General features: G+C 36.7%; 1 protein-coding gene across 1 annotated transcript in view; it reads right to left on the reverse strand.

Annotated features, from left to right (window-relative positions):
• The window catches only part of kon (chondroitin sulfate proteoglycan 4-like protein), a 181,938-nt gene extending 172,914 nt beyond the window's left edge, over positions 1-9,024 (reverse strand). The window contains exons 1-2 of the mRNA XM_081749757.1: positions 9,021-9,024; positions 3,343-3,506 (exon numbers count right to left, since the gene is read on the reverse strand). Coding sequence (XP_081605883.1) covers positions 3,343-3,506; positions 9,021-9,024 — 168 coding nt within the window. The remainder of the gene's footprint in view (positions 1-3,342; positions 3,507-9,020) is intronic.
• Positions 9,025-12,459: the final 3,435 nt, after the last annotated feature.

Raw genomic sequence — 12,459 nt, forward strand, 5'->3', positions numbered from 1 at the left:
TGTCTTGACTTGGGACGGCGTCGAAAAATCGTGGTACGCTGAGCGCATTCTGAACTTTAAAAAATGACAGAATTACTGCACTAAAAATATTCTCTAAGAAGAATGTGTCTTATTAGAGATGCGACAGAAGATATAGAAATTGAAAGCAGAAAGAGAAGAAAAATATTTCAATTGACGGATGGCACTAGAAAGAACAATTATAGCACAAAGATTAGCGAAATACATTGGAAATTCTAAATTTGCACCAAGTGACCTGCTAGTGATGGTAAAATTATAATGGTGATCCTTACTCTAGCCAAGCCTCTTTCTCATAAGTTTACAGTCTACAACCCTGTAATTCTTTCCAGCCACCCAAAATACTAAATAATAATAATAATAATAATAATAATAATAATAATAATAATAATAATAATAATAATAATAATAGAATCAACATCTCCAATCGAAAATTGAGCCTAGAACTACCAATAGTGAATGCCAACGACTTGCATACAAAAAGAAGAAGAAGAAGAACAAAATAAACTTAATAATAATACGAAATTTTATTTATTTATACTGCACATATAAAATAATAAGGCCTTAATGAGAAAACGATTATGATAAAAGCATTAATTAAAATTTCTAATTATTATTTTTTAATGTTTGTTTTGTATAATAATTTACCGTGTAATTATTTGAGCATGTAGGTGGATAATTATGTGGACAAGATAGTTATTTTAAGAAACACATACTTCAGTATGTATTTATTTTGCTTGCTTGATATCACTGATCGAATTAAATTTCACACACGCTTATTTTTTTAAGGTGCTACAGAAACATAACTGAAAACAGTATTTCAAAAATAGGACACTATCTTATATTCTGTTTTCTGAAATGTAAAAGTAACATCCTTTATATTCGTTAAGATCCGTAATAATATTAAATTTCAATATATATTTATATTAAGTTTCAACAAATTGCAATCTGTCACTTTTCACACAAGGTGGTTTGCTATTGTTATACACCGTATACCTCTGAAAATATACAAAGGATAAAAAGATATTATTTTGCAAATAGAACCTGTACGTGGAAACATATGATTCAGTTGATACATGTTTATACACACACTCACGTCAAGCTGCAAAGTATACGCAACGTAAAGCGTTGTGAATTCCCTACCAAATGTTGACTTTTACAATGATGAGCCACTTGAGACGATGGAACTGTAATGACATCGTACGGTAGTAGCCAGTGGCGTATTTAGGGGAGTGGCTTCCGGGCTTAAGCCCCCCCCCCCCGAAATCTTACTTAGTATAGTAAAGTAAATGAAATATCTTGCATAATTTTCACCTTTCCAGGCAAAGCCCCACCCGAAAGTTATCAAAGCCCCTCCCGAAACAAAATCGTAAATACGCCACTGGTAGTAGCATATTCACAAGAGGATTACAGGTGGAGGGGGTGAATTGAGCTCGTCTCAAACGAAAAACTACAAATCAAAAACGAGAAGATACGTACTATATCCTTAACGTAACTGTATCACATGAGATGGAACTTAATATTCTATAAAGAGGAAAGAAAAATAAGTGAAAGATATGTTAAAGTGTAACATTTTGTAACTATGTTGCTTGCTGTGGTCTGAAGGGTTTTCGAATTATAATGGATATACAGTGGGAGGATGGGGGCGCCATCCCTGAGAATCAAACTGGTGACCACGCGCACTACATGACCGCGACGACTCGTGAAGTCTGGGCTCTACACGAATCATAGAACTGCTTTCCGTCACGTGCGATCCATTGGAAGAATTCGGTATGAATCGTGCAACTGTTTTCCGAACGCACATTTGAGAAAAAGTGAAATAGCCGACGTGCACCAACAACATTGCCAAACGTACAAAATATGACGAAATGAGAGACAAAAAACAAGCACTTAAAAATTACAACACGAACATTAACAACTATTCGAATTAAACGGTAACAATAGCAATAGCAAAAATATAAAACCACGACAGTAACATTAACAACAAAACAAAAGTTAACAGCAATCTGGCAACACTGTACTCTCAGTAGATGTTCTCCGTAGAGATCGAGTGACGACACTTGCAAAATTTCAGGGGTGGGGTTTGACTACGGGGACACACCTTTGCATTCTATTGGGTGGTGAATTGGTACATCTAGGTCAAGCTTCACGACTCCTCGCGGTAACTATAATAATTGGGTTACACGGGAGTAATAAATAGATCTAAGTGAGTGATTGGTCATCTGTCTAAAAACTGGGGGTCTAGGTCCCCGGTCCCCGGGCTAGATCTGCCACTGGCCAAAGCAACTGTATGGGTATACTGGAGAAACAAACATTCATTTATATAGGCCTATAAGACTAGCTTAAGTGCCCAGCGTCACATAGGAAGTATAACGTTTATGAATAAGATTTCAAAATAAAGCACTGAATAGAATAAATAACGGCGCCCTATAGATTACCGGGCCTACTGACATGCACGTTCTTTATTAAACTTGGGCTTAAATATTGTCAGTACTGTTACCAATCAGCTTAACAACCTCGGTGTCAAGTTTCATAACAGTGACCCCCCAAAACTAAGAATTCGACAATAATATCAGTCGTTTTCGATTATTTTTACATTTCACCTCATCCCACCCCAACCTCTAGGGATGTCTTACCCCCACAATACTTTCTCCAGATTGTAAGTGACAAGTTGGGTGTATATGTCAATTTGTTTCTAAAAATGAGTTTATATACCAAATTTCGATTTCCTAACATGGGGAATTCGTGAAGTACTCTACTTTTCGCATAAATTTTAAAATATCTACCCTACAGTCTCTTCCAAAGCATGGTCTCTTCGACAAAGTTACTTTGAAATATGTGAAGTCAACGGTGTGGCTTTAATACCGGACAAAATTTCATTTTTACATATAATATTGTCAATTCCTTTTTGTTTATTTTTTCAGTCTCTATACAATGTGTTATCCCTTTAATTAAATTAAATGACTTTTCAGGCACTCATTTGGAGTTTTTAAAGACTACAGAAGAAAACTGAGGAAAAAGTGTGAATTAATGTGAAACTTGAAAAGTGGATCTTAGTATTATAACATCATAAAGTTAATCTTCGAAACTTAAATAGGGGCCGGCGTGGGAGACCCAGGTTCGATTCCCGGCGGGAGCTTATGTGGTTCCGATACCACGTTAATCAGTAGGTCCGTCTCATATCGTCTCGCTGCTGAAAGAGACGTTAAACATCAAATCAATCAATTAAATTTGACATCCTTTTTGCTGCGGAATGCGAGCCCTGTGCGACATTTAGCTACACCACTGGGTACTCAAGCCTTTACATTCACCTAAGTGATCACGTACCTTTATTCTTCCTGATTCCAATAGTACGAGACAGTAATCCGTTCTTCCAGCTGCGAGGAAAAGTAATCCGTCAGATCGACGAGTGCGGAACTTGAGTCGTAAGTCCGTTGTGCTCTTCGCATCTTGCAGAGGCACTGATATGTAACTCGCTCCGTAAAAGGAGGCTGCAAGAAGAAAATGAAACAGAAATTAATGCTAATATACAGCTGTTGTTTAAGGTATCACTCTTTTGTAAATGTAAACATAATAACATTGTGACTCGAGATAAAGAAATGAAGTTTTTAACCCGATATAACCATATTATATATATATATATATATATATATATATATATATATATATATATATATATATATATATCGGCTCTATGCCACACTTTATTGGTTTATTAGGCTTATACAGGATGTCCTAGATAAACCAAACTTGGCCTCTCATTAATAAGCTATTCACTGATGAAGATATTAACTACAAAAGTTTCAATTAACCTAAATGATACACTCCTGCTCATATTTCGCAACACTTATACATTTCGCAAGCTCCATAGACGTTTATACTCATATCTTCTGCCACTATCTATCTATCTATATCGAAGTGAGAATTCCCCGCAACGCAATATCAGGCATTTTAAATTACGTGCTTGGAATGAAAATATATAGGTTAGGATAGGGCTAGGCAAAACCGGTTTTTATAAAAACCGGAAACCGGTTTCTAGAAAAACCGACAGTTCGGTTTCTCCAAAACCGGTTCGGTTTTTCACCGGAACCGGTTTCGGTTTTCTCCAAAAAGCGGTTCTGGTTTTCTCCAAAGCCGGTTTCGGTTTTCTTCAAAACCGGTTCGGTTTTCATCGAAACTGCTTTCGGTGAAAAAGTTGGAAAACATATAAAACTATGTGTGTTGAAACGGAATCGGTTTCCGGAGAACAACGAAACACTATTTTGGCAAGAAATAGAACAAATTTTGGAAAAAAAACGAAACCGGTTTTGAAGAAAACCGAAACCGGATCCGGTGGAAAACCGACAACCGGTTTCGGTGAAAAATTTTCAAAAAACGGTTTCGAATTTTCTAAAAACCTAAAACTGGAAAACCGGTTTTTGTGCCCACCACTAGTTAGGACACAAAGCAAGTATCTACTGAAAATTCAAATTATCGTAAATATCAGGTAGTCCAGAAAGCAATGAGCCTTTTGTGCACGAGATGTAATGTTCCGAATCTCAGAGTGTGAATAGCAACGGTCAGGTTTAACATCATTTGACGGCTAATTGTGCAAGCTAGTGAGTATGCAAGAGAATTTATCTAAACGAGTATCTCAGGCTGATTTAGTTCAATTTCATGTTCAGTTCACTCATCTGATCTTCATCTTTTGGAATTCAATTTGTTCGAACAAATGTAAAAAAAAAAAGAAAAAAAGAAAAAAAAGAAAAGAAAAGAAAAAGAAAAAAGCGTCGACGATGCAACGGAAGTTCACGATTTAGGGGAGAGGTCGCATCTAGCACTACGAGAAACGCCCGAAACACTCAGGATCATGGAATATTCATTAGTTTGCCGTGTTCAGGGTTATATAAGTTCTGAACCATGTAGAATCATTTCTGGATACTGAACATCATCGACACTAATTAGACTCTGGAATGCCACTATTCGTTGGAAAGTACAATTGGACATTTCGATATTTTATTTTACCGGCCGCCATATGCCTATTCACACCTAAATTATTATTTCGGGATTGTTATTTGATGCATACATATTTGTGTCCATTAACTCAGCTGTACTTCATAAAATATTCAGGATTCCTTTAGCCATTTGTGATATCTTTTGTGCCCACTGAACAATTTCAAGCTATGTAGCTTTTAGTAGAACAGGTAGCTAGTTCTTGACACTACAATGATATTTTTGCAATATTCACCTTTAAATCATAACTCCCTATGATTAGGGAAAGCTGTAGTTTCAAACTATAGTCTCCGGACATATACTGATGAGACTTTATTTAATCATTTTCTCCATAAGAAATCTGTCTCAAACTTTTTGTACTGATTAATGAATCACCCCGTACGTTAAATTAAAAATTACAAAATTAGTGATGATTTCAGGATATGCTACACCAAAAAACTTTACTAATTTTTAATCTATTTATCCAGACAAGATGAAACATGGCTCAGAATAATAAAAGAGAAATTGCTTAAAATCCCTACATTTGTGTACATGAACACTGCATAAATATTAACATTCACTTTGACAGAGCAAAACACACTATACTGTAACGTTGGTCTAAACATTGGGACTGTTTATTATATATGTATATGCATGTACAGTGCACGTATAACGAGGTTTTGCTGTTTCTGAATTTCAATGAGAGATGGATCCTGAAAGAATGCAACCCTCCACACGTATCCTCAGAAGCCCGTGTGGTTTCTGATGTCCGTAAAGGTTGCTTGAAGCTTTTAAAGTGATCCCACTCTAAACCAGGTCTCTCTCTCTCTCTCTCTCTCTCTCTCTCTCTCTCTCTCTCTCTCTCTCTCTCTGTGTGTGTGTGTGTGTGTGTGTGTATGTATGTGTGTGTTTGTGTGTTAAAATGCAAAAGTTTACCGTAGCGGCTGGTCCACAGAGGCGATGAAACATTGTTAAACCCTCAAGTGGAGAAAGAGGGGAATTTCATGAGGGACAGAGGGTTTAAGTGCGGGGAGAAAGAGAGAGAAAACGTGAGAGGGAAAGTGTGTGTGTGTGTTAGAGAGAGAGAGAGAGAGAGAGGGAAAGCACGAAATTCTCTAAAAGTATCTGTTTGCCGGAGGTTTTATCGTTAGTGTAATCTTAATCCGTACAGGCAGATGGTGCTAATGATGTTAAAGCAAACACACTTGACTCATTAACGCAACAACTTGGTGATGAAAATCACTGTGATCTTTCGGAACCTGTTCCGCTAAATGGCTAGTCAAAAGAACACTTATTCTACGCCCTTTTATCGTTTCGTCTTAAAATAAGGTTTGCATTCCGAAGTGAGTTCCGGATTAATGTCAAATAGAACCAGTGACAACAAAGGCTTTGGATATGGAGAAATCACTCTTAAGTATGTATTTCTCTTTGAGCAGGAATACGGATAGTGAATAATTTAACCTGTTCGAGTTGGGTAACATATGCACATGATGTATTTCGTCCAATCAACACTGTAACTTTCGATAGAGAGATGTTTGTCTTTGTATGTGCTTTCTACAGGTGGCAAAGACTTGAAAGTTCTGGTATTGTGTAAACATAAAATAATACTAAACGTGTACAGTAGGGTGGAACGAGAAAATTAGTTTTTCTTATTTATCTCTAATAGTGCGGAAAAGTTGCCTTTCGGTGTGAAAAAGACAAAAATAAAATTTTAGAGTAATCAGAGCATGCTTTGGAAGTACCGCGAATACGACTTTTTTTTTTTTTTTAATGACATTTTTTGTTTCATTTCAGCCTCTTCGTTCTGTGATAGAGAAGCACTGTTTCCTACCACATACTTCATTCAATCATTTCATTTATTTCTCATCATCACTGTCTCCTTTGGCCTACACGGCATAAATGTGGGACGTAAAACTCACATATTTCATTTAATTCATTTTCTTTTATTTGCGCTATAAAAACCCTCATTGTACTTTTAAGAGGTTTCCTTTTCTTTTAGAATAACGGAGTAATAATTCTATCATTGTGTACAGTAATTTTTCACCTTTTAAAAAATCCATCTTTTGCATATTTTCTTTATTTTCCCCCCAATGTTCATGTGAGCCCCAGGCATTATTTTTATCAAAATGAATTTTTATATGTATTTTCTATTGTTATATGTTTTTTCACGAATATACAATATTTGGCATAATTTTAATTCAGTTTTTCTTAAAATCCTCATATATGCCTTCTTAGCCCCTTATCTGCAACCAAACACATCTGAATGCCCTCCCCCCAAAGTTACAGAGAAATCGGCGCCCATATGTCAATTTTATAAAACTTTATCATACTTGCGGCTCTTCAAAGCATGCTCCGATTACTCTCGATTTTTTCTTTTCTTTCTTTCTTTTTTTTTAACATTAAAAGGCAACATTTCCGCACTGTTAGATATATATTTTAAAAGATCAAGACTTTTTTCGTTCCATTCTTAGTTACGGGCTAAATATTTCAAGTAAAATAATAATAATAATAATAATAATAATAATAATAATAATAATAATAATAATAATAATAATAATAATAATAATAATAATAATAATAAATGTCCTTGAAGTGTTCGAGTTCTTGCCTCAACATCGATTGTAATGACTAGTTATTTATTTTTGCCTAGGACCAGGAGTGCATCCACGCAGGGGTCTACCGAGTTCGGATCCGTCTCCAAATAAACTTAGTAAATTGACATATGTTTGTACAGTCTTTTAGTAAAAATGTACTTGTTTAGCAGAGAAGTCATAGTTGTAGCTTAACGATTTCGTCTTATATTTCACGTCTACTCTTCGTTTTCTTGTAAAAAATAATCTAGTTGTATCATTTCTAAGAATATAAGCAACAATACTTAACAATAACTTAATCCTGTTTTCAGGTTCAAACTAAAACATAATCGATACTACATTCATGTAGTGTTTCGTAGTTCAACTCCCTCTAAACTTTCGACTAGGGATGGCCACAAAGTTCCGGTTCCGGCGGAACCGGTTCCGCGAAGAACCGGTTCTCAGAGATCCGGTTTTCAGAACCGGTTCTGGAACCGGTTCCGGACCTGGATCTGAAAACCCGGTTCCAGAACCGGATCTTAGGAACCGGTTCCACATCTGGTTTTGAAAACCCGGTTCCAGAACCGGATCTTAGGAACCGGTTCCAGACCTGGATCCGAAAGCCCCCAAAGACCCGTAAAGGAGGCATAAAGTTCACCTTCAAAAATAATGCAAAGAGGACCATGCGCTTGTGCCTTCCCCGCCCAGACCCGTTTGTGCCCCCAGAAAAAAAATTTTGGTCCACCAGTGGGTGTTTAGCCAAATGAGTTGGCCAGTTTGCCTGTTTAACCAATGAGTTTGCCAGTTACCCAGTTTATTTAGCCAAATGAGACAAGCTGCCGCCGCCTGGGCGCCTGCCTGTCGCTTCCACCATTTCATCTAGCATACTGTTCACAGCTTGCCAGCAGCTCGGGTTTAGCGTAGGGATGGTCACAAAGTTTCGGTTCCAGCGGTTTTCAGAACCGGTTCCAGACCTGGATCCGAAGAACCGGTTCTAGACCTGGATCCAAAGAACCGGTTCCAGACCTGGATCCGAAAAACCGGTTCCGGAACCAGATCTTCTAGAACCGGATCCGTTCAGACCCGAAAACCGGTTCTACCAGGAACCGGTTCTGGCCATCCCTACTTTCGACCCCTTCCAACAAAAATTTCTCGGTGCGCACCTACCTAGAATAAACAACAGTTCTGATACAAATAGTTATTGGTAGGTTTTAGAAGAAATAAGAATAATGAACAGATATTTACAAATAGAATGTGCTTATCCCTTAGGAGAAATCAAAGAACGAAAAATACAATCTGCTATCTAATAGTACATATTTTTCATTTGTGGTACATAAATAATTAATATATTCTAGAAGAATATAAAAGTACCAACAGCATCAGATTGACTACGATTGACATACTTTATAATGCCATAAAAATAAGTTCTTTTTTCTCGATAACTACGCATGAGAATTTACGTACCCATTCTACACACACTACAAATCTACATTATGGTCACTCATTACTGACAGTGTGGTCTCAGCATCAAGAGAAGAAAAATCTGGTACTATTTGCGCTAAGGGTTGCGGATAAAACAGATTTTGATCTCGGATTTCACCACATGTATAATCGATATGGAATCTACCCTCGATCTGTGAAATCTCTGGATATTTTTTCTGGAACCATATGTGAGTTTTGCTGACAAATCAAGTTCTAGTGGAAAACCAGTGGCGGGTTTTGAGGTAAGCCATCGGCATACAAGAATTAGAGTACTAGATAACTGTTCCCTTCTTTGCTTGTACCGATAAAAAATTTCTCTTTAGCTATGTGACTCCCTTCGAGAGAAGCCACTGTGGAAAACTTACACATTGTGATATTAATATATCGCTATGTATGCTATTAATATACTACCGCAACCGCACTACTACGATTATTACAACAACAACACAATAGTGACAACAAATGGGAGTAGGGAGCAAAATTGTGTCAGAACCGTCTTCTATGGTAAGTACACACTTTTCCTACAGTCTGAAAGACAGTAATTAACTTTATTTTAGAGTAAAACTTCAATTATCCGAACTTTAGTCATTAGGATCACCTAATATTTGGATCGGTATCAGGAAATAAAAATCATTTTAAAAACTTATTGAAATGTTAACTGCTCGTTTGTAAATATAATTTCCTTGAAATTCCTACTTAAATCACAGTTAAAATTTACATTCAATAGGATTTTCTCTTTATATATATGAGATAAAATATGAGGTAAACTGATCAACATTTTCTTTCTCCATAGTAATCACGTCAGATAGCCTCGATTATGAAATGATGTTTCCTGGATACGTTTCACGTGACTACAGTATGCCAAACAGTATTTCTACTAGGTAACAAAATAGAGTTAATTTATTTTCTCCGTCTGAGGGTTTTTCTTCAACAAAACATGTTGTTTCAAATTAATACGCAGCACTTTGTTTATTAGTGTTCATAATTAGAGCCAAATATGAAGTCATCATCGCCTTTCTCCAACTTTAGTTTCTCTACCTAGTGAACTTAATGCCACACTTCTATCGATCAATTTACATTTGGTAAAAATCGGCGCGACTACATTATGCAACAAATTCTGATCAACTAACTGATCACGGAACTTTGATGCGGGAGTCGGTGACGTGCAATCTTAACTCAGTGCTCTTGGAGGCTAGTTAGTATGATGGGAAATGGGCTATACATATAAGGGTTAATCTTACATGATGATCGGCGCATTCGCTAAATGAGCTGGATTTTAAAGGCAAGTAGTACTTCACAGACGATGTTAATAGGTCCTGTCTTTTATAACCTTAATGCTGTATAAATAAGTAAAACACAAAAACTTAAACAATACCTATTAGTTTACGTTTTAAATTATTTCATACTAGTTGTAAGCACCAGTCGTTGTCGGACCTTAATTCAGAACATCGATAAAACAGATGAAAATAAAGAAAGTCTCGGTGTTTATCTCCTGCTATTATGTAAGCCCGCACAACCATGACGTAACAGGTTGCATAACGCAAGGCGTTATTAGAAACCGTGAGAAATGTACACATGCTTTAATATACAACGCACCCTGTAAATCCGACCCCCGCCCTAGGCGAAAATCTAAAGAGGGCTTCGTACTGATGTAGATCTGGTAAAGATCTATCTATGTACTAAATTTAGTGGCTCTAGGTCAGTTCTTTCTATGTGAAAATTTGATTACATAAACATACACACTGTTTATATATAGGGTTATTCAAAAAGTGCGCCGGTTTTGGGTCGTCTGGCAAATTTTTGTTTCTCGGTTGGCGACATTGTTTTGTATTGTTGCTCTACCCACAAACATTCCGAGGTCGCCTTCGTCTGAATTTCTCGCATTTCTTCAGCCTGTGTCTAGCCATGGAGCAGTTTGCTATAGTGCAACGTGTGTGAAAACTTTTTATCAGAACGGAGAAAGTTTTGCAGCGACTGGCAGGCGTCTTCGCGCGGTTCTAGGGCGAAATGAGGCACCGACTAAATCAATAGTTCGCAAACTTACAAAAAAGTTCATTGAAACGAGTTCAACAGTGAACACTGAAAATCCTAGGCGTCGTCGTAGTTATCGTTCTGAGCAAAACATTGCGGTGTCAGGGAATCATAGCGAATTTCACGAAAAGTTATTGCATACCAGCGCAGTAGAGGTGGTCATATGCCCGACGTCATTCACCATACCTGAATCGGAATGTGTGATGAACATCTTTATGAATTTTGTTAGAATGTTTTGAAAAAATAAAGTTCATAATTTGATGTAACAAAACCGGCGCTTTTTTTGAATAATCATGTACTGTATTATATATATAAAGTGATTTAGATTCAGGAACGTTTTTAAATTGTACCAGTGATTTCACATTCTTTTTAACTAAGAGTGCGTCATTGAATTAAATAGTGTCTTGCGATCAGGTTCCTTGTAACGTGAAAATGAGAAGGTGTGAGATCATGTGGTGGACTACTTCAAAGACACACAATGGGAAACCATGGGGGGAAGAGTCGTCCGAGTAACAAGGATGAAAGTGTGAGTGAGGGAAAGTTGTAAGCCGGCTACATGGGCAGAATTTTATTTTGTCCTCTCTTTCTCTCTGTCACGGCTGCTACTGTTTTATTCATGGCTAAAACTTTCCAGCCTCTTCTCTATGGGTGACAGCGGTTTCTCGTTTAGAGAAAGTCAAACAGTGCCTACTACCTTAGACAACGAAGCTACTTACTTGCTGACTACTTCAAACGAATTTCCATCTGAATTCACGTGACGATTAACGATGAAACGTATTTAAATTTCAGCATTAAAAAAAATAATTATATTATAATATATAGAGAGAACTTAGTGATTAAAAAAATATTTAAATTTTAGCACTTAAACCACAATTATATTACAATACTATCTTGTGTATAAAGAGAAAGTCTAGTGATGGAAAAATTTTAAATTTAACATCATTTTTGATAACTTCTTGAGGAAAATATACCGAACATTTGAACAAAAGAGACGACGAAAAAATTTGCATAACGCCAAAGCGGATAATACGAAGGTTGATTTATAAGCGTGGCAACAATTTTATAATTCTCATGGACTTGGAATAACACAAAATATCTAAGATATACATTTGAATGTGTATGGCATGCACTTCCAAATGTTGCCAAGAGATTGATAATGTACAGAGCGACGGGTGTGAGCAAGCACTGAAGTTACAGTGCTTCTATTGTTACAAGAAAACCTATACCTCAATCTACTTTTCTACATAGTTTCCATCAAAGAAGTTTTACGTCCCACGATTATACCGGCTAGGCTAAAGGAGATGATGATGATGAGAAATGAATGAAATGGTAGAATGAAGAAAGTGCGGGGAAACGGAAGAACCCCGAGAAAACCCACGGACACGATGTT

The sequence above is a fragment of the Thermobia domestica genome, chromosome 2, assembly GCF_964235325.1.
Source record: "Thermobia domestica chromosome 2, izTheDome1.hap1.1, whole genome shotgun sequence".
Lineage (NCBI taxonomy): Eukaryota > Metazoa > Arthropoda > Insecta > Zygentoma > Lepismatidae > Thermobia > Thermobia domestica.